We start from the raw sequence: 19,948 nt of genomic DNA on the forward strand, positions 1-19,948 counted from the left end.
GCCATTGCTTTGCTATTTTTCAATTTATGTTTTCTCCTGTGGTTTTATGCCTTTTTATCAATATTAATATCCCTTTCGATAGATCTAAAGCATGTGTTAAATTGGTTTAATCTTAATTATTAAAAATTTCATATTCAATTAACTTTTGAACGACTTGTTTCGTTGTTCTTCGTGCGGGTCTTTGAAATTAAGTGTAATTTACACACAACAGAACGTGCTTGATTGTTTGTCATTGATCCCGTACTTCACATCTGTAATGTAATCCACAGTTAAATATGAGTGTTGTTCATGGTACTAGGTAGAATTTTCTTGTATGTATTTTTTTAAAACAACTGTAACCACTTATATTTTCAGTTAGGCAGGTCGCATAGTTCCATCAACATGCTGCGTTGTCAAACCTACGCTTAATAGCATGAAAACGATCGAAGCGACCATCCCTTTTAGCTGACGCGTTATTACGGTTTCGCTGTTTGTGGTGTCAACGACGAATCAATTGCAATCTTCACTACGTCGTGCTAAGAAAAACGCATCGTAAGAAAAGTAGGTTTTGCTTTGTCTCTATGGCACATATGTACGCTAGCAATGTTGCTGGTGGTGCGCCTGTCTTCGAGATAATACTCCTTACATCTTGGCAAAGCGTAGCAGATTATTGACGGAAATCATTGTGTGAAAAACTAATTGTAGATGTAAGGTGATCTCAAAAGGGAAAGAATATGGATTTTATGCTGTTTGTCGTGTGTTCTTTTGCATTACGAACAAAGACGTTCCTCTATAGGACAGATAGAATTGTATAAAAGGAAATAGCTTCCATGCTCCGTGCGCGTACATCTTCTATGTGTGTGTGTGCGTGTTTGTGGCGAGTGTGACATTGTGAAAACATATTTTCCCCCTGGTTGGAACGATTGCAATTACCCAGTACGCATCGAAGCATTCAAAATCGTGTGGTGTGTGTAGCAAAAATATGTTGAATTGAATGAACATGATCATTTCTTTCGTTTTCGAACAAATTACAATTACGATGTTATTCGTGAAGTGTGTGTGAATGAGAGAGCGAAAGAGAGTGTGTGTTTATGCGCGTGTAAAAAAAACTCGGAAACATTTTTCAATGGAGCTCGCTAACAAAACGGGAAAAACATTTTGTTGAAGAACACTTGATCGGTTCTTTAGTGTGTGCGTGTTTAACGCTTGCTGTCCTACTTGTTTCCACACGCTCGATCATACTTCTATTATTAATTCTTCTCCTCAATAGTGAGTGATTTGTGCCGTGCCTACTAAGATCTGATTTATTCTTGGAGTTTATGTTGAATTCTACTTTCATGAGGAGTTTAAATTTATCATAAACAATATTATTAAACTAGAGAGTCCTAAATGGATCGATGTAGATGTTTGCGTGTGTGTGTTGACCTGCCATTATGGAAACCATTCGCTAAAGGCGAAACTGACTGGACGACTGTAGGGCCATCATTACTTTTGATTGCATTTCATCAAACCAAAGTAAATATCTGCGTTTTGAATTAGGTTTAAAAGTTAGGATTTTGTGCAAAAAAACATCAACGTGGGAGACAAAGAAACATATGAAGCTGCGTACGTATGCGTGTGTACGTAAACATCAATTCGTTTTACAATACGGTGTGAGATGGAGCCCAACAAGGATCGGCAAGGAAGACATTGTCCTGTGCCTTGCGTTGCTTGTGTGCGTGTGCTAGAAAAGTGTGCGTCTAAAATGTAAACAAAAACACACTGCAAATGGTGCAGGTGCTGCGACGCATAAACAGTTTCGTTTTATTTCATTATTTTACGACGACATTCCTATGTTTTCTTGTCTCGCCAAGACGTTTTATTCATAAAACATTGGCTCAGAGAATGGAAAGCAGTCGAGAAAAAATAATTCACGCAAATTAAAATAACTAAAAGAAAAGCAACGTTTAAGTACAGCGACATCTACACCGCAGTGCCAAAGCGAAAAAGCTTTTCTCGTTCACAGCAAAACTGCCAACAAGCAACTGTCAAGTATTGGTTTCAATTGGCTTCCGTAGTGACAGCTCAAACATGCTGTAAAAATGTTTTTTGTGTGATTTCTCATCATTAATAAGTGGTGCGCTCATTTTACCATTAAAAACTGCTTCCACTGTTTGTTGTCTACATTAATTTGTGCCATGTAACGTGAAACATGTCGCATCACCCTGCAAATCATCACCATCATTCGTCATCAATAAGAATCAGCTGGTTTGTGGTACAAGAACCGTAAATATTATGCTGATGTTCTCTCTTTGTTACGCGAACGATGCTACTCACACTTTTCGCTCTCATTTCACACACACAACCGTACATCGAATATGCTGATACGTTAGTAGCAAGATGCAGCAAAGGGCTACAACAACGCATTACATGCATCTTTGTCAGACTCTTTTTCTTCAGATCGCATCTTTTCATTTGCCATGTCGTTGTTTCTCTTTCTTGCCCCCGACACTCGACATTATGACGAATGTTGCGTTTCTCGCTCAGTGGTTCCTGCATTTTGGTTCATGCTAGTGTGGGTAACATTTGTGCTACCAATGCCTAGCATGGTATGTGTTTGTTGCGTTCGAGAGTGGTGCAGACAATTTTATTGGGAGAAAGAGAGAGAGTGAGAGAAAAACAAGATGAACGAATACAAACGTTCGAACGAAAGGAGGAAAATAAGCCCAACGAAAGTACCTTTGCTAGAGAAGGACAACAGTTCCCTCCCGTTCCATCGTTTCTTCCGCACTGAGCATTTGATTTAGCACAGTCCTCTGGTACGTCAAAGTGAAAACCATTCAAGACTTGTCGTCTTAGCAGTAGTAAGTACCAGGCATTCACAAAATCACAGAAAATTTGAGAACTAGGAAGCGATTCGATAGAACGATGGAGATTGCAGATAAAAGCGAACCACAGTAATTCATTAGCATTTATATTTCCTAGTGAGACAAACAAAATGTAAGTAGGTTTCGTGTACTTCGAGCCCTTTGAGCGTGTACACTCTCCAACGATACACCTAGAGCAAAAATGGAAGAAGGAGAGAGGGCATACGAATCCGAATAAGTTCGTGCGAAAACGTACCCACCGTGTCCGTTGAACCATACCAAGCAGCAGTGCACCATCCGTGACGATTCGATGCACTTTTTATTTCGTGACAAGTGTATGCGTTTGCTAATGGCGATCCACCAATTTTTTTCCCTTTATTCTAGTTGCTTTAGAGTGTTTGCTATCATCGACGGTTGGAGTCGATGAAGTTTGGCCAGCAGAAAGTGACAAATTATCGTGGGGCTGCATCGAATTAGATGCAGCAGCAGCAGCAGCAGCAGCAGCAGCAGCTTGTCATATTTTCATCTCTCGTGTTGCAATAGGAGCGAATCGGACGTGTGCATGCTCTAGCAAGGCAAGAACGGATAAACGACGACCAAGACGGAGGTGTTACGACGTCGTCGGTGTCTTTTGAGTAGTAGTAGGCTGCGCGAAGACACCGCACACCACAGGATCGGAATAGAAGTGAGAGCTCTGCGGTTTTTGAGGGAAGTGAAATTAGTGGCTCAAGCGCACCTTCGTCTTCTAGATTAATTTTCCTTTTTTGGTAAGTATTTCGTAAGAAATGTGTGTTCTGCTACTATTTAGCATATAATTACTCTTCACGTCCAATCTCAAATATTTCGACTTACAGCCTGGACAGTACAGATGACTTAATAATTGTCTTTTTTCTGTTATCTTAAATGGTTTGTTTTTGTCGCACACAGAGTTTGAATGGTGCCCTCGATAGAAACTCAAAATTGATTGCCTTCGGAAACCGATTGGCGGCGGCTCTTCGGCAAGGTCCTGCTCGTCCTCGTCGTCGTCGGACGAAGACCTCAATGAACGACCACCACCAGCGCAGCGGAGGAAGTTCTCGTGCCAGACTACGCAAGACTTGCCGTCAGCCGACGGTATCGGAATTGTCGTCGTTGTGGTAGAGAGTCAGCCGGACCAGTCGGAGCAGCAGGCGCAGCAACGCGAAACAGTCGGAAGGAGTTTCGCGGTGGCAGAACCGGAGCAACAGCAGCAGCAGCAGCAGCAGCAGCAACGGCAACTAGCAGCGACAGGTGAAGTCCAATACGTACGGGAGGAGGAGCAGCAGCCGGTCGAGGAGCAGCATCCCCAGCGACGCCTGGCTGTGGCCGAACGGGAGAAGGAGGAACGGGAGGGCGACGATTGTCGTCCTGCTGCTGCCACCACTACCGCCGCTAGTCGTCGAAGGTCGCGGGTAGTGATAGTGCCAAGTGGAGGAGGCGGAAGTGGAGGCAGAAGCGAAGGTGGTGGAGGTGAAGAAGGTGGTATCGGTGACGGAACTGTTGGTGTTGTTAGTGGTGGTGGTAGTGGTAGCGTCGCGCTAGCAGGATTACCCGCCGCCGTCGAGTCAGCGGAACGAATTTGCACGAAACGCCGTAGTACGAGGACGGCCACACAGCGGCACAGTACCGTGGTGGCCCCCTTGGCCGTAAGTGAACCCCATCCAGGGCTGGTGGTACAGCACCATCTCGGCGACGCGTCCAGTCCGTGCCGTCTTCGATCGTCGTCATCCACGTCGTCGATACAGTCGCTGCGTCAGCAAGCATCGGTTAGTACGAGCGACGGGCATTCACTTCATCATCATCATCAACATAATCGTTCCGCACGCGCGTTAGAAACATCCGCTAGCAACAAAGACTCGGTGCAGCATCGGGAAGTCGACGCAATCGAGCGTAGGGAGGTAGCGGACGCACCCGGTGCAGTAGTGGAGGACGAGGGTAGCTGTTACTACATTGCCGCGAGTAGCGAGCAGCAGCAGCAGCAGCGTAGTGACGAAGACGACGATTGCAGTCCACGTTCGAAACGCCGGCGAAAGATGCTGAACGATAACGTTGGTGGTGGTAATCGAAACGGCGCCGCAGCCGCCGTCGCCGCCGGTCTTGCACCGGTGGCCCCTTCCTCGACCGCCTCACCGATGGACGCGTCCAACTGTGATCTGAATGGTCACACCGTGACCAACAGTAGTAGCAGCAGCAACAACAGTAGTAGTAGTAATAACGCCACCGCTAGCAATAATAGTAGCAACCCGGCCGAGAACGACAATGGCATGGGCAACAACAACAACAATGGACTGACCGCGAACGGTGATACGGGCGGAGGTGGAGGATCGCGCCCCTCACCGGCACAGAGAACCGTAAAGCTGGACCGCACAAACCAGGACATCGTGCGACTGATTGGACAGCATCTGAAAGACATTGGGCTGGAGCGGAGTGCAGAGATGCTGATGCAGGAATCAGGTTGCTGTTTAGAACATCCGGCCGCAACGAAGTTCCGCATCCACGTGCTGTCTGGCGACTGGAACAAGGCGGATCACGATCTGCAAGAGCTGCAATCCATGGTCGACATTCGCACCGATCGAACGAGCATGAACGAGATGAAGTTTCTGTTGCTCGAGCAAAAGTATCTGGAGTACCTCGAGGAGGGCCGTCCGATCGATGCGTTGCATGTACTGCGTAACGAACTGACACCGCTACAGCACAAGACCCCGCGCGTCCATCAGCTCTCGTCGTACATGATGTGTACGAACAACCAGGAGCTGTATGCGCGGGCCGGCTGGGAAGGCAAGGGTTCCAAATCGCGCACCCGACTAATGGATCGACTCCAGTCTTACCTGCCGGCGACGGTAATGCTACCTCCGCGGCGACTCCGTTCGCTGCTCGTACAGGCGGTCGAGCTACAGAACGAACGCTGCCAGTGTCACGACATGACGTGGAGCACCAGCATCGACAGTGTGTCACTGTTGGTCGACCATAATTGCAGTGCGGACGGGTTTCCGCTGCAGCCGCTCCAGGTGCTGAATGACCACTCGGACGAGGTGTGGTTCTGCAAGTTCTCACCGGACGGTCGACGCCTTGCGACCGGTTCGAAGGATAACAGCGTGATCGTTTGGGAGGTTGACCCGGTGAAGCTACTCCTGCGCAACAAACGATCCTTCGAGGGTCACACATACGGCGTTTCGTACATTGCCTGGAGCCCGGATTCGAAACACTTTATCGCCTGCGGACCGGACGACTGTCCGGATCTATGGATCTGGGACGTGGAACAGGAAAAGTTGGTGACGAAGTTCTCACACTCGACCGATGACAGTTTAACGTGTGCCGCGTTTAATCGCGACGGCACACGGTTCGTGACAGGTGGCACCCGCGGACAGTTCTACCTGGTCGATCTGGACGGCATCCTGCACGACAACTGGGAGGGTGTGCGCGTCAACGGGCTCGCCTTCCTGTCGGACAACAAGACTGTGCTGGCAGCGGACACACACTATCGGATACGGGGCTACAGTTTCGACAACCCGCGCACCGATTACGGCATCGTGCAGGAACAGTGCCCAATCATGACGTTCTCGGTGAACTCGGCCGATCGGCTCGCGCTGCTCAACATCTCCTCCCAGGGGCTGCACCTGTGGGATCTGCAGGACAAGTGCCTGGTGCGACGTTTCCAGGGTGTCACGCAAGGCAACTACACCATCTACTCCTGCTTCGGAGGCGTAAACGAAAGCTTCGTGGCCAGCGGAAGCGAGGACAACAAGGTGTACATTTGGCACATCCGCCGGGAAGAACCGCTGGCCACATTAATCGGCCATACGCGCACCGTGAATTGTGTCAGCTGGAACCCGGTCTACCCGTCACTGCTGGCGTCCGCTTCCGACGACGGTACGGTACGGATCTGGGGTCCACAGCAACCGCAAACGCAGTGGAATGCAAACGGTGCGACTGGTTCGTTGCAACAGGCCAACCAAAATCCGCAGGTGCACACGAACGGGAATGCCGGTGCCGCCGATAGTGCCTCGATCAGCTCGACCGGATCTGCAACCTCCACATCATCATCAACCTCCTCCTCGTCCGGTGGAAGCGGCGGTGGTGGTGGTGGTGCTGGCGGTTCCGGTCAACCACCCAATGCAGGAGGCGGCGGAACTGGCGGCAGTATCGAAGTTCTATCGACATCGTCCTGGAATATCACATAATGTTAGGTGAGTGATGATACCATAGCAACGTGCTCGAAGATCATGAATCGCTCGTTATTTGGAATAAGATTATTAGTGGGCAACAGTCAAAACAGGCCAACACCGGCCTACAGTTATAGCGTAAATGTGCAACAATAGACAAATGGAAGGAATCGCATTAGAGATATGCAATGTAGCTATTGCAGGAAAGCTTGAATTAATGAGTAAACGAATGTAAGAAGCGGAATGATGAGTGCGGACGATCATTGCGTGTCCATTTGACATTCGTACACCATCGTGCTACGCTATCGTAGTGTTTGTGTAGAATGACTTGAAGTCATTGGTTGGCCGTTACCAGTGTAGGTCGGATCGGGTACGAGTAAACTGCACAACCAAACGACCATGACACTCTGTGTGCGAACAACACAAACATCAGGAACTATGTGGAACGTCGAGAAAATAAGGGAAAGAAAGCGAATGCTCTTGCTCACGGCAACCTTTACTCGGCAGTGCACCACAGCAGTGCGCCGGCACTGCAATTTGATAAGCATACCGGCCTTGGTTTTAAATTCCATCTATTACACTCTTGGCGCTAACCGAGAGTTCCGTATTACAGTATTTTTTTTTCGCCGGTAACATGAATGCAAACAAGATAAGCGAAGAGAAAGAAAGGAATCGATTGATGCATTCGTTAAAAATAGCAACTATGTGTTTTAAATATAGATAATGCAACAGGGCATAGCGGAATAATAAATTCGTTTGGGTCGGTACGATTGTCGTTTTGCTGCAAGACATTTGCGGATTTTCTTCGCACAGAAATTCCATTGCGTGTTAGTCTTGGGAAAGTATTAGAAAACAGTTTTACATATAGGGAAATATGTTATGCGATTTATGCAATAGACATTGCGCCTGCCTCCCATAATAGCCAACATAATAATGTTGTATTTTTGTGTATTTTCTTTCTAGATATTTAACACAAAAAAACCCCGGTCTCAAGAGCGTATATTTAAGCGAATGGGTTGTCCACCAACGCCACGGTGTTTGTGAAGTACTGCGTGTGGTGTCGTGTACTAACTGCCCGGTGCTGCTGCTGCTGAGCCTCGTAGCTGTTGTGTTGTTGTCTGCCATCACCGGTTCCTTGTTGCTGGGCAAAGGTTACGTAGTGGCAATAGGCGTGAGCGGGAAAAGTGTGTAGGCGTGTGTGTGCGCGCGCGTTTCATCGCTTCCGGAGAGCTGCCAGCTTACATCGGTCAGGTGTAACAGAAATATGTTATAAGAAGGAAATCATAACAGAATCTATGAAACATATAATACCGTAATCTAGCGATTGACGGTAGTTTTAATAATCGAACGAAGTAATAAAGCAAACCCAAGAAAAACGAGAGATCATACAAAACGCAATAGTAAAATGAGTGCAAAAGAAGAGCAGAAGGCCGCGTACACGTGTGAACTACAAGTTACGAAGAAAATATGAAAACTTTAACGAAAAAAGCCAATAGGAAGATTCGTAGAGTAAGTGCTAAGATGAGTCTTAAGATAGGCTTAAGTGAGAAGAAATGCAATTCATTCGCACGTAGCAACAACAACAAAATCAAATATAATATAACACAGTAGAAGCATATGTATGGATGCGATACAACACAAACAGTAGACCCGCAATTGGCTATCAACCGGCGGAATCCAGCGCCTACCGTAAATGAAGGCGGGATGGAAACTGTGAACCGATGTGTAGTAGACTGCTGGCAAACATTTTCTTTCGATCGATATTAATCGAGGCAACCGTTGTTGTTGGTGAAAGCGCAGGCAATAGAAATGTAACAACAGAACGAACTGGCACACACACGCGCGCGCAACTGTAAGGTTTGGATTAGAAGTTTGGCATAGAGTAATTATATATACAGTAAGAAAAGCTGAGCGCACGCAAGTACTGATACTGGCGCGAACGTAAGATTTTGCGTACAGTATGCAATAAAATCAAGCAGGTTGGAAAATGAAAACAAAGTTCGCAATTCGTGAATATTTAAGCAGAAGAAGGACGAACAGAAGAAGTAGAGTGAGGAAGAGATCAAAAGCTTACTCCAGAAGTTGCCGGCGATCACCTCGGCAACGCTGCAAGCTGTTGTAGAATGCATGTGTTTTTTTTGTCTTCTTTCTATTCGTTTTACTCTACTGATGGTTAGGGCGGCCCCGTTAGCTCGTTAGGCTTAAATGAAAAGCGTGCAAAAGATAGTTTTGTAACCCTACACAACAATTCGGTTGATTCTAGTTAAGCTCGTACATTGCGCGTAGTTAAAAACGTATTTGATCCGTTCATGTGTAAGTTGAATCTAGAGTAATTTAGCCGGTTTTTTCTTTGTTGCTTTCATATTATTTTATCTTTCTCACACTGGAAAACAATAAAACGAATGATGAAAGTCGCTTCTTCTTTTCTTCTATGTCGATGCCAGCTTTCCCATACCCTTTCGATACTCTTCATTACCATTTTGTTTTAATTGTTGCCGCTCACGGAAAGGAGGGATTATTTAAGTTGCTCATTTAGTTTAAGAGGACACCTCATTTGACGTTGCGCGCCAATGTTGCAACACTCACCCATTGCAGTTATGTTTAGGCAACGCAACCACACATTGAAGTATTCTCCATTGAATGCAGTTACGATTGCAGGTGGGAGTGAAGCTTATGCAGTAGGATCAAGCAATCTTATCAATTAAAAATAAACGAAACAAAACCACACAACAATATGAAAACATTACATACACACACACATGCTGACTCTAACGTTAAAAAGAAAAGGAATACTGATCGGTTAGTTATGCAAAACCATATGATTGTGCTATGCGAGGAGAACAACAAACGATATACAGAATGGAAAGGTTTTTGTTGGTTGAAAAATAAATAAGGTAAAACAAACAAAAATCGAACATATTTTGCAATGGAATTCATTGGCAGTAGTGCAAACTTATTACCAGCATTATTATTACGCACGAGAAGAAAGGCTGGACAAATTTGTAAACATCCGAAGAGAAGCATAAATCACGTCTGCCTGCCGGTGTCACATTCCTATCAAATGCATGAGTGTGGGGGAAAGGGCCTGCATCACTGCATCTCTTTCGCATTTTCTTTGCCGAAAACGTCGTTTGCCGACGCTTCAGAAACGGTAAAATTTTTGGTTTCTGACACCAAGAGAGCATGATCAACGAAGAGATAGCACAAATTTCCGTACCAGCAGGCAGCATTTCATATAGCTGTACCCTTCTCTCTACTGATCATAGCGCTTGATCCGTCAACTGATCTTCCATCTCTTTCCGTTCGTCCAAGCAGCACAGCGCGTACCATAACTGTACACAAGTTTATTTTTATGGAAATAACAATGTGGAATATTTATGGAATATATTTATATATGGAAACCCCGGACATTCCATGACGACAAAAAATATAATTATTGCAAAATAACCGAACAATAAACAATGAATAATGTCTTCGGAAATAGTGGCACTCCATGTTTCCTACTGCTAATGATTAAAAATCTTACCTGCTGTACAGTTATGACACGCACTGTAGGAACTGGATGGATAAAATGAGACGGAGGATTCTCGCCACAGTACCTGAGCTATTTACTCTATCGATCGCTCTCCGGAGAGGGCCCTTGTTTGATAGTATGTGTAGCTAATAGCCAATAGGAGAAGATCTCTCATTCGGATCATTGATCAATACCATCAAAGCGAATGATAACGTGAGTAAGCGATATCAATCTCATCATGTACAAACATGGCGGATCCTCGTGCGGATCAGATTGATGTTACCTCCTTTTGTGGATGCTCTCTTGTTGTTTTGTTTTGCGAGCAATCAGAAAACTGGTCGCTTCACAATCACAACTCCGATCGCATGCGCGGAGACTTCAACGAAAGGAAAAGCGAAAAAAGGAAAAATAATAATATTTGGCGTTTGGCGTTTGCCTAATTCCGCCCTGGGCCTCCAAGGGGATTAAAAACAATCTTTTTTACCTTTACTGGATTTTTTTTAAACTACAAAATTTTAAACTAACGTGCCCTTTTTATCCTCCCTTTTCTTACCATCCGGCTTCGTTTCGGCTGTCAGTAAAACAACATTTTTGGCAATCTTTCTTGGTTTTTTGTTTTTTTTTTATTTCGCTGCTTTAATTATACCACTTAATCATTACTGACACGATTCTACCACTTACGCCCATGCGTTTGCTAACGCGCCATACTTCCACAAGATTCCGGGTGCCCGTAACATCAGCAAAACCTAAACGGGATTGTATGTTGTGTTTCTTTACTGTTTGCACCCCAGGAAAGGAAATAGTAGTGAAGAAAAATAATGGAAAACTCGCTGCTACAACAAAACGGGACACGCGAATTGTTACAAAAAAAAACACACCATACGGAAAACGGAAGGATAGATTAGTAAGACATATACATACATAATTACAAATGTCTTTGCCGACCCCGGCCCGTGATTGCTGCAAATGCATTATGCGCGCACAGTTACTTTTTATACATAGTACATTCAATAAATTACATACACCTTTTATGCTGCAAAATACACGCATACACACTGCACACAAAAACCCACGCGGTAGATAAAAACATTTCGAATTGCACATTCTTGGTTTTCTTTTTGTGAGCGTAAAGGCAATTTAATTTATACTCGCTTTTAGCATCAATTTAACATGGTTTCTTTGCAGTAAAACTTTAGTGTAGGCGCTGGCCTAAAATTCAATAAGCAAACACACCGTTTTTCTCTAAAATATCACAAAGCATATTGTACCATGCAGAATTTGCCAATTATTATCATGATTTAAACTGTAAAGTTAACAAAGCAGTATTTAGACATTGCTCAACCCAAACTCAACTAAATTAGGCGTTCCGGATTCTGTTTCACGGTTATCTTCACCGCCCGTTTGTTCCTTGCTCCCCTCTCAGAGACCTCTCAGCCATCATTTGTGTGTGTGTGTGTGCGTGCATTCCTGTCTTACTTCAGCACTATTATGGAACGGGTTCTGCCATTGCACTCAATGTTCATCGCCACCATAAAAAAAAAACTGCTTTAAGCCATGGCCAGCCAGGCTAAAAAGATGAGCGCCACGTACAGGAACACCTGCGACAGGAACTGGTCCTCTTCCCCTTCGCGCGTATTTTCCCGCGTCACGTTGCCCGCACCGCGGAAATCGCCAAAGTTCAGCGTTGAGGTAAAGAACCCGAACGGGAACGCGCCGATACCGAACGACATGTGGAAACTGCCATCGCCGGTAAAGCTCTGGAACCCGTGCGGTTGTTCCGGCTCGGTACGCTGACCGGCCGGTCGCGGTGGTACGGTTTTGCGCGGATCCTCCTTGCTGCCACCGCGCCCGTACAGCGGTATGACCTTTTCCTTGCTGATAGAAGATTTGCACACCGGGCAGGTGTTGCGGTACCCGTTCATCCACTGGTGAATGCACGGCCAGCAGAACAGATGCCCGCACATGCTGACCACCGCATCCTTCGCCGTGTCCAGGCAAATGTTACACTCAAACATGGAATCATCCTTTTTCTCCTCCTCGCCCGCATCGGTGGTGGAGGAGGATCCTGCCGCAGCACCTTCGCCTTCGCCGCCGCCCGCCTCCGGTGCCGTGTCTAGCTGCGTCTTGCTTTTGCCGTCGTTCGATTCATTCGCTAGTGGTCGTTTGGTGGTGTAGCCGGTGCTGCTACTGCTTCCGGGGCCATCGGAACCGATCAAGGAAAAGCTGTACGATGTCGAAGGTTTACCACTGTCTGTCGTCGTCGTCGTCGAGGCAGACGAAGCGGACGTGTCCTCGTTGAGATCCTCTAATAGGGGGGCGGTGGGCGTTGTGCCCACGGTCGGAGGAATATCTGTTGTTGATGCCATTCCGTATGGAATTAGAACACAATTTCACCACCTAAAACAAATAAGAGCGGAAGAAAGAAGAAAAACAATTAGCCATGGCTACCTCGACTAGATGCATATCCATATCGCTAAACATAGCAACACGTGACCGACTACTTCTACCTCAAAGCTTAATCACACGTCGAAACGCATGGCAACGACTACTCGGATTGGTCGTACAACTGAAGCATAAAAGGTCCAAAAGGTCTACATACTGCGAACGCGTATCGATAATGGTGTGTGAAGCGAAGAAGCACCACAACAAACCACAACTTGCAGCCGTGTTGCATCGATGGTCAACGACTTCACGACTGGGCAGCAGAGGTGGGAGTTGAAAGCCAGTTTGACCACTCGATATTCCATCCGTTTTCGGGGTGGTTTCCGTACGGGAATATATTAGATTTTCGGTGCAGCAAACACAACACACACCAGTGAAGGACAAAGAATGCTTTAGACTCCAAGGTTTGCTAAACCTTGTGCGAGTTCTTTTTGCGCAAGATTTGCATATCTCTCACTGCTGACCCCCGTGAATTTCTTACTTCCTTACGGTGCTATTGTTTTTAACGCTATAAATCAATACATATCACCATTACCAATGGTCACCGTTTTCTCCATCATGCACACACAAACTCAGTCCAGTCTAACAACGTCGGTGGTCCCACTGTGAGAGAGGTTGTATGTCGCATATCGAACACCGATTGTAATGATGAAAACATGTGCACTACCCGCCACTGGAACCGTGGCACCCGGTGTATTAGAAACACGTAAACGCAATACACACGTGACGTGTCCTTTCCGATGGCTGCGTGTTGGTTTTTTTTTGTCGTAGGATTGTCGTACATTCGTATGCTAATTAACGGTGCGCGCTGCCTTTAGTGTGGCGCCCACGTCATCATCGGAATGACGATCGAGCGACCTCACTTCATAGGTGAAGCGTTAAGGTGATTTCAGTGTGAATCGATACAATTATAACAATGAGGACAATTATGAGGAAACATACACATTCGAGAGTACGAGTTAATCAATTATTGAAAAAAGGACAAACGTTCACAGTGGTTGCGGGAGGTCGCGAGCTGAATGGGGCTCCGAGCCGAAGAGGTCCCGCGCTTAGTCTTGACATTCTCCAGGAAGCGAGCTAAACCAACCTGGCCGTATGTATATCGAGATGAATTAGCCTGTCTTTAGACCATATTTTAGGAATGGTCACTAAGCATTTGTGGTCCAGGGCAGAAGTCTTTCAACTGTTCAGCCTGTGGGCCACATTTGTTAAAGCTACAGTAGCTGGAAACCTCTTAACACACGAAACAGTTTCTTTTAATGATTTTGCGACAGATTTTAAACAATATTTATAAAAGTTTCCTGCTGCCTTGTTGGCAACCCATCTGGTAATAAATATTAACGGTCGATACTGCCATCATTCTCTCGGTAGATGGAGTTGTAGATGAAGGATCTCGAAAAACTGTCCTGGACAGTTTGCGTATGGCCGTCCGAATATCGCTTCTATGCATTGCATTATGATTATATTATTAAATTATCTGGGGCGTTTGGGGTGGCCCGGTGGAATGATGGCGGCGCCGGTCTTCACACTAACAGACCGGACCAAAATCCCATCTTTCAAGAAGAGACTCTTATAAGCCTCTTTACTTAGGAATGATTCAAATCAGAAATCGACTCTTAAAAGTTTCATGAATCCCCAGAGCAGAATGGCGGATCCTTTCAGTCGATTTAGGTAGCCCAAAGTGGAATGGTAGTTGTAGAGATTGGCAGACATTAATTTAGAAAATGAAATCTATATCCATGGTCGACTTCTTTGAAATGGCTACCAGATATGCCCGATGCTCCATAAACTCCAGAAAAGAATATTCTTTTTCGGGTTTTTGCTGATTGTATTGCTCCCGTTTTCGAAAAGAATGATTTCGTTGGGGAGAGAACATCTGTAAATACCAAATCGAAAAACAAAGATCACAAGCGAAAGAAACGCAAATAAAATTGCGTCGGCACTACAACAACCTACCCCGGGCTCGAGATTATCTCTAGCGACCGCATCGTTCGTACGCCCGTGCAGAAATTGAATTGATAAGAATCTTGTCAACTGCGTCATTACTGCTGTTAAGGTTATAAGGGACCCGCACTCAACCGTGTGTAGTAGTACCGTGCCATGTTTTCTCAGCTCATTGATAGATCAGGTGGGGGGAGTTCTTCCACTAAGCATAAAGCTTCTACCAGAGCATAAAACCACAGAAAGCAAACGACCCTGACCGACCCGATCTGCGGTGGTAACTGTACCCTACTTTAAATAAATTACAATCTTTTTTTCTGCGTGATCTTCCTTTGGGCCACCACCACCACTACCGCTCCAGAAGGTTAGTGCCACCAGCGCAGTGAACCTCGCGGAGGGACGGCGGGGTTTTTAACAGGGCAAGCAACAACAAATTAGTCCACCTAGTTTTCAAGGTTACGGACGGGCCGTTTTTGCGACAGCACCGTTTTGCCATCACCGACCCGGCGTTTATGCCGACCCAAATTGTGTTTGCAGTTAAATGTTTGCGCTCAGTTCGGCACGTACGCTCAAAACATGAAAGGTGGAAAAAGGCCCTTACCGTACATAAATATGCATGTACGCACATACAGATGGGAATCGCTTAACCCAACACAGGGAGGGGGCGAGCGTCTCGACAGTAACCGTTGCAATATCGGTACGGGACGCCCTTGAATGAAGGTGATGCAGGGCAGTTTTTTTGGTGTGGAAGTTGTCGATGTCTCTCCTCGCTGTCGTTGGGGGATTGATTAAAGAAAAAACCGCAAACCCGTTACGGACGGATTGATGAAGGCACATTCATGAGCGAATGTATGCGCCCGCCACCCGTTTGCACATACTGGTTGGCTTTATTACTAAATGAGAAGCATTTAATTAGCACACCGTTAAATGTTTGATGATAGTGGACGAGAAGACACACTGCCTCGGACACACACTGGCCATCGGCACACTGCAGCCTAGGTGTTAGAAGTCACTCAACCAGCAAAACATTATTTTTTGTGCGCCTAAAACTGCCTCCAAACGGTTTCACCCGGGAAGTGAAACGAAAGGTAGCCTTTGGCTCAAGATCTTTCAACGTTGGCATGCACGCACGACATTTGTGACGTCTTTCGCATGGGTACGAGTGTGTTGTAGCCGTGATAGGCCTCATTCGTTATCAAATCACGCATCAAAAACCCACCATCATCATGTGATGCGCCACTAGGCTCCATCTCCGTTGACCGTGCGGGCTCGGTTGTTCAATGGAGGGCATCTTCTCGCGTGTGTGGGTGTGTGAACCTTTCTAAAAGTGTTTTCACATTTCCGCCAGACTCGCCATTCGCCTAAAGTGCAGGAGTATCGTTTCCTGGTCAGGGAGGGCAAAATTTAACGAAAAACCGGTTGGAACCATCTTGAGGCTATCGATCTAGTTTTGCCATCCGGTGTCAACGTTGGACCAATTCGATTCGAAACTTCCCGGTTCGATTCCGAACACAACATTGTGGTGTCGGCCCTGCGGTGATACCTTTTGAAGGTCGCGCCGCACAGTAATGCAGCTCCTTCGTATCCACTAAAAATGAAAGCATAGAAGAAACATAACTGTACAAAACACAAAGTTGTGAAATTTTGGTAAAAAACGGTTCCAAGTTAGTAAGAGGGTTAAAACACGGTTTTCAACATTGGCCAACATCCACACACTAGGGAATGTTTCTCGAACATTACTGTTCAGCGCTTCGGTGGAGGCTTGTTAGTTCTCGGCAGCAAAACTGGTTTTTCATGAGTTGGGTAGCCGAAAAAAAAGGATCTTATACATTATGGCCCGAAATCTCGTAGGCCGTGGCCCAAAACTTACTGCCAGATCGTGGAAGGACTGATGATTAGGAGAGTAACACAAAACACATTAGTTTGCAGCCTTATCACACACCTCTTTCCACCGAATGGGCACTACCTAGATCAAACGGTTTTACGCCGTAGTGTAGATCCAATTTACCAGAATGTGCTCTCAGTGGATCCAATCACGACACCACCCTCTAAAATATAGCCCGGAAAAAAGAAAGAAATCCAACCAACAGCGCACAGGCGCACTATTTACTGTGTTGTGAACGTCAATTGGAACACGGTCGTAGGGAGCAAAACAGATGTACACACAAAACAAATCACAAACCGGGCGGACACCTTTTCCCAACACCAGGAGCACATGCGAGGGTAGCGGGATGTCTTTGTGGGGTTTGGGGGGCAGAGCACTACTTGTGACATCCCTGTTATTTGCACATACGAAACAACGAACACCACGCGCATACACACACACGCACAGACAATGGCACAAAGTTGGGTTGCTTCTTTTGCACCCCTTTTCAAATGGGGGTGATAGTGGGTATTCATGCACTTCATGTTTCCCCCAAGTTCGCGACGTTTCGATCGCGTTCGATTGGTAGGAAATTAGATTCACTTTCCATCTGAACGGTTAACCTCTATCCTTGGGAAATTGATTGAACGCGCGTAGTAGATTGGTGGCCTCTTTTTTTTTGTTACTACAAAATAAGAGTTGACGCAAATCCCCTATCTCCAGGTTTCCGCTATTCGAGACACAATGAATGCTTTGCTATATAAGACTACAAATTTCCGATGCTACTTCTCATAACTAAAGCACACATTCTTTTGTAGAAACACTCACTAGAATTCGGTATGCAGCAGTTCGCGGCTTCTGCTCACGTATAGTACTATCGGCTCGTATTCAACAAAAGAGACACGTACGTGGATTGCGATATCTGGTGACTGTTCGGATGATTCTCTATCATCCATTCAACTATTTGCATGTGATTGTTGTTCGCATTCAAACAATTGCTGCACAAAAGTTTGCTATTGCCATTTATTCTCCCAACACCAACAGCGCGGTAGAGAACGACCGTGATAAATGCACTACACAATTTTCACTTAATTTCACGCGGGACCCAGTGCACATCCGCACCGTTTTAAAATAGGTTTGCTTGTGATGAAATAATATTTTTCTTTTGCTACGGCTGACAGCTGCCCCACACCTGGAACAGTTTCACAGCTGTCACAATGACAGTTTGAGTGCTAAAGCGCGGTTTAAACAAAACAATTCTACAGCGCAAAAAGCAATAGAACGATTATTTTCAATTATTTTTCATTATTCAGTCTAATTATGCAATTCGGTATCGAGCGTTGAATTTATTGCATTGATAAGACTCATAAAAAGTTCCAAAAATGGAACAACCAGGGTGAGCAGTCTGGCGGCTGTCAACATCACTGTCAGTTCTTGTGTACCGTTAGCTCGGTTTATCAAAACACTGCAACCTACTTCTCGGTGCAAATCGCTCAAAAGGGTTAAATTTAAATAAAATACTACTCTGCAGTCCTGTATTCCTGTAGGCCAAACCAATACGTGGTGACTTGTGTTGTAAAGTTGAGTGTTTGTCACGAAAGAATCCTGCTTCATCGTCCACTTTACGGCTAGCCTCTAGCTGACCTCTTTTCCTGCACTCGGTAAGAAAAACCTTTGCCCTATGTTCCGAGAGGTTTGATTTTTGTGTTTGTGCAGCACTGTTTACGATCGCGCTATCTGCCGGGGTTGCTTATCAATGTGAAATAATCGACTATTATCGGGCAGAGACTAACTTTTGGTGGGACTTTTGGTACGTTTGCTTAAAGTTCGTGTCATGGTGGCCTCGCAAGATTCTACACAGGGGCTGGACGACCAGCTGTATTATCACCAGATAATGCAAGCAGCTTTATCATTTGATTCGCTTCTCGCGATCATTCTCTTATTTTTGCGCACTGATAAGTAGAGTAAATTGTAACTCGCTACGGGTCTAACGTACGTTGCGTGTTTTCCATTCCTAATCGTCATCTTACTCTGGTTCGCCAAGAAACATCCAACAGAAACATCGTCAAATAATTGCAAATTAATTTTGTTTAATTTTAGTACTCACTTTTCAAACCTCAAAGCTGAAGATATGTCCCTGTCGAGGCCGATTTACAACCTGCTCGGTTCCTACCTGGAGCAACTCTTCGAGCATCCACTTCGCACAAAAGCAATAACGAGGTAACGTTATCCACCACGATCGTCAGCAACTGGTTTTCGTCACTGTGTGTTATACTTTTTGCTTTTCCAGCTGCGTTATTGCATCCTCCGCGAACTTGGTCTCACAGAAGCTCGGTGGTGTCAAGCAGGTCAACAAGGATTCGGTTTTGGCGTACGGTTTGTTCGGGCTGATCTTTACCGGACCTCTGTCGCATTTCTTCTACAGCTGGTTGGATCGTATTACCAACGATACTCGCTTCAAGAAGCTGCTTATGTTGCTTGGAGAACGGGCCCTATTTGCGCCAGTCATTACCGCACTCTCGCTTTACTTTATCTCGCGATTTGAGTACAAAAGCCACGATGAGGCACTCGGCAATTTGCTTACCCAGTTCCGAAGCATTCTGCGCGGTAACTGGAAATTCCTGACATTGCCCGTGTTCATCAACTTCAACTACGTTCCACCTATGGTAAATAGAATGTTGCAAATAGCATAAATTAAGCGATACATAGTTCAACATTTCTCAATTTCGAATTTCCTTTCCTTATAGCTACGCGTTCTGTTTGCCAACATCATTGGATTCTGCTGGATGGTTGTGTTGTCAACTAAGAGAAGGAAAGCGGAACAGCGCCGTCAACAGCAGGCACAGGACAAGAGCAAATCCACCTGATAAACTTTCCCCTTTTTGAACTGTGAAACGGCATTTTTAAACGGAACAGGGCTTGATCGCCTGCCAGGAACACTGCATTTGATTGTATTTTCTTACATATTCCATTACCGGGTACATGTAACGTTTGGTGAAGAAGAAACGAGGACAAATACGCTCCTTAGGGATAGATAAGGGATTTGGGAATGAACGAAAACAGTGGTTAATCTGCTAAGTGTTTTGTGTTAAGTAGTCAACAAAAATAAAAACTCTAACGTTAGGGGAGATGTAATGTTAAAGTTTTCGGTGTTCTGATTAATTCAAATAAAATCAAACAT

General features: G+C 45.5%; 4 protein-coding genes across 6 annotated transcripts; 3 read left to right on the forward strand and 1 right to left on the reverse strand.

The window, feature by feature from the left end:
* Nucleotides 1-468: 468 nt before the first annotated feature.
* LOC128301542 (WD repeat-containing protein 26 homolog) lies at nt 469-9,420 on the forward strand. 2 transcript variants are annotated; one of them, XM_053038090.1, is made up of 4 exons: nt 469-531; nt 3,210-3,592; nt 3,753-7,030; nt 7,970-9,420. In XM_053038090.1, the coding sequence occupies exon 3, from the start codon at nt 4,877-4,879 to the stop codon at nt 7,022-7,024; it is 2,148 nt and encodes a 715-aa protein (XP_052894050.1). In that variant the 5' UTR covers nt 469-531; nt 3,210-3,592; nt 3,753-4,876; the 3' UTR covers nt 7,025-7,030; nt 7,970-9,420. The 2 variants fall into 2 exon arrangements, with proteins under 2 accessions (XP_052894050.1, XP_052894049.1); XM_053038089.1 differs by having other exon boundaries at nt 483-540.
* LOC128302938 (AF4/FMR2 family member lilli-like) lies at nt 2,556-4,737 on the forward strand. Its single transcript, XM_053039790.1, has 3 exons — nt 2,556-2,567; nt 3,776-4,609; nt 4,690-4,737. The coding sequence occupies exons 1-3, from the start codon at nt 2,556-2,558 to the stop codon at nt 4,735-4,737; spliced, it is 894 nt and encodes a 297-aa protein (XP_052895750.1).
* Nucleotides 9,421-11,132: 1,712 nt separating the features above from the next.
* LOC128300862 (E3 ubiquitin-protein ligase RNF185-like) lies at nt 11,133-17,899 on the reverse strand. 2 transcript variants are annotated; one of them, XM_053037089.1, is made up of 2 exons: nt 17,596-17,899; nt 11,133-12,917 (listed from the first exon to the last, which is right to left on the reverse strand). In XM_053037089.1, exon 2 carries the CDS (start codon nt 12,884-12,886, stop codon nt 12,068-12,070), a length of 819 nt encoding a protein of 272 aa, XP_052893049.1. In that variant the 5' UTR covers nt 12,887-12,917; nt 17,596-17,899; the 3' UTR covers nt 11,133-12,067. The 2 variants fall into 2 exon arrangements, with proteins under 2 accessions (XP_052893049.1, XP_052893050.1); XM_053037090.1 differs by lacking the exon at nt 17,596-17,899 and adding an exon at nt 16,774-16,834.
* A 332-nt stretch (nt 17,900-18,231) lies between these two features.
* LOC128304967 (PXMP2/4 family protein 3) lies at nt 18,232-19,948 on the forward strand. Its single transcript, XM_053042223.1, has 4 exons — nt 18,232-18,428; nt 18,868-18,987; nt 19,058-19,433; nt 19,515-19,948. The coding sequence occupies exons 2-4, from the start codon at nt 18,899-18,901 to the stop codon at nt 19,632-19,634; spliced, it is 585 nt and encodes a 194-aa protein (XP_052898183.1). The 5' UTR covers nt 18,232-18,428; nt 18,868-18,898; the 3' UTR covers nt 19,635-19,948.

Source organism: Anopheles moucheti, chromosome 3 (assembly GCF_943734755.1).
Source record: "Anopheles moucheti chromosome 3, idAnoMoucSN_F20_07, whole genome shotgun sequence".
Taxonomy (NCBI): Eukaryota; Metazoa; Arthropoda; class Insecta; order Diptera; family Culicidae; genus Anopheles; species Anopheles moucheti.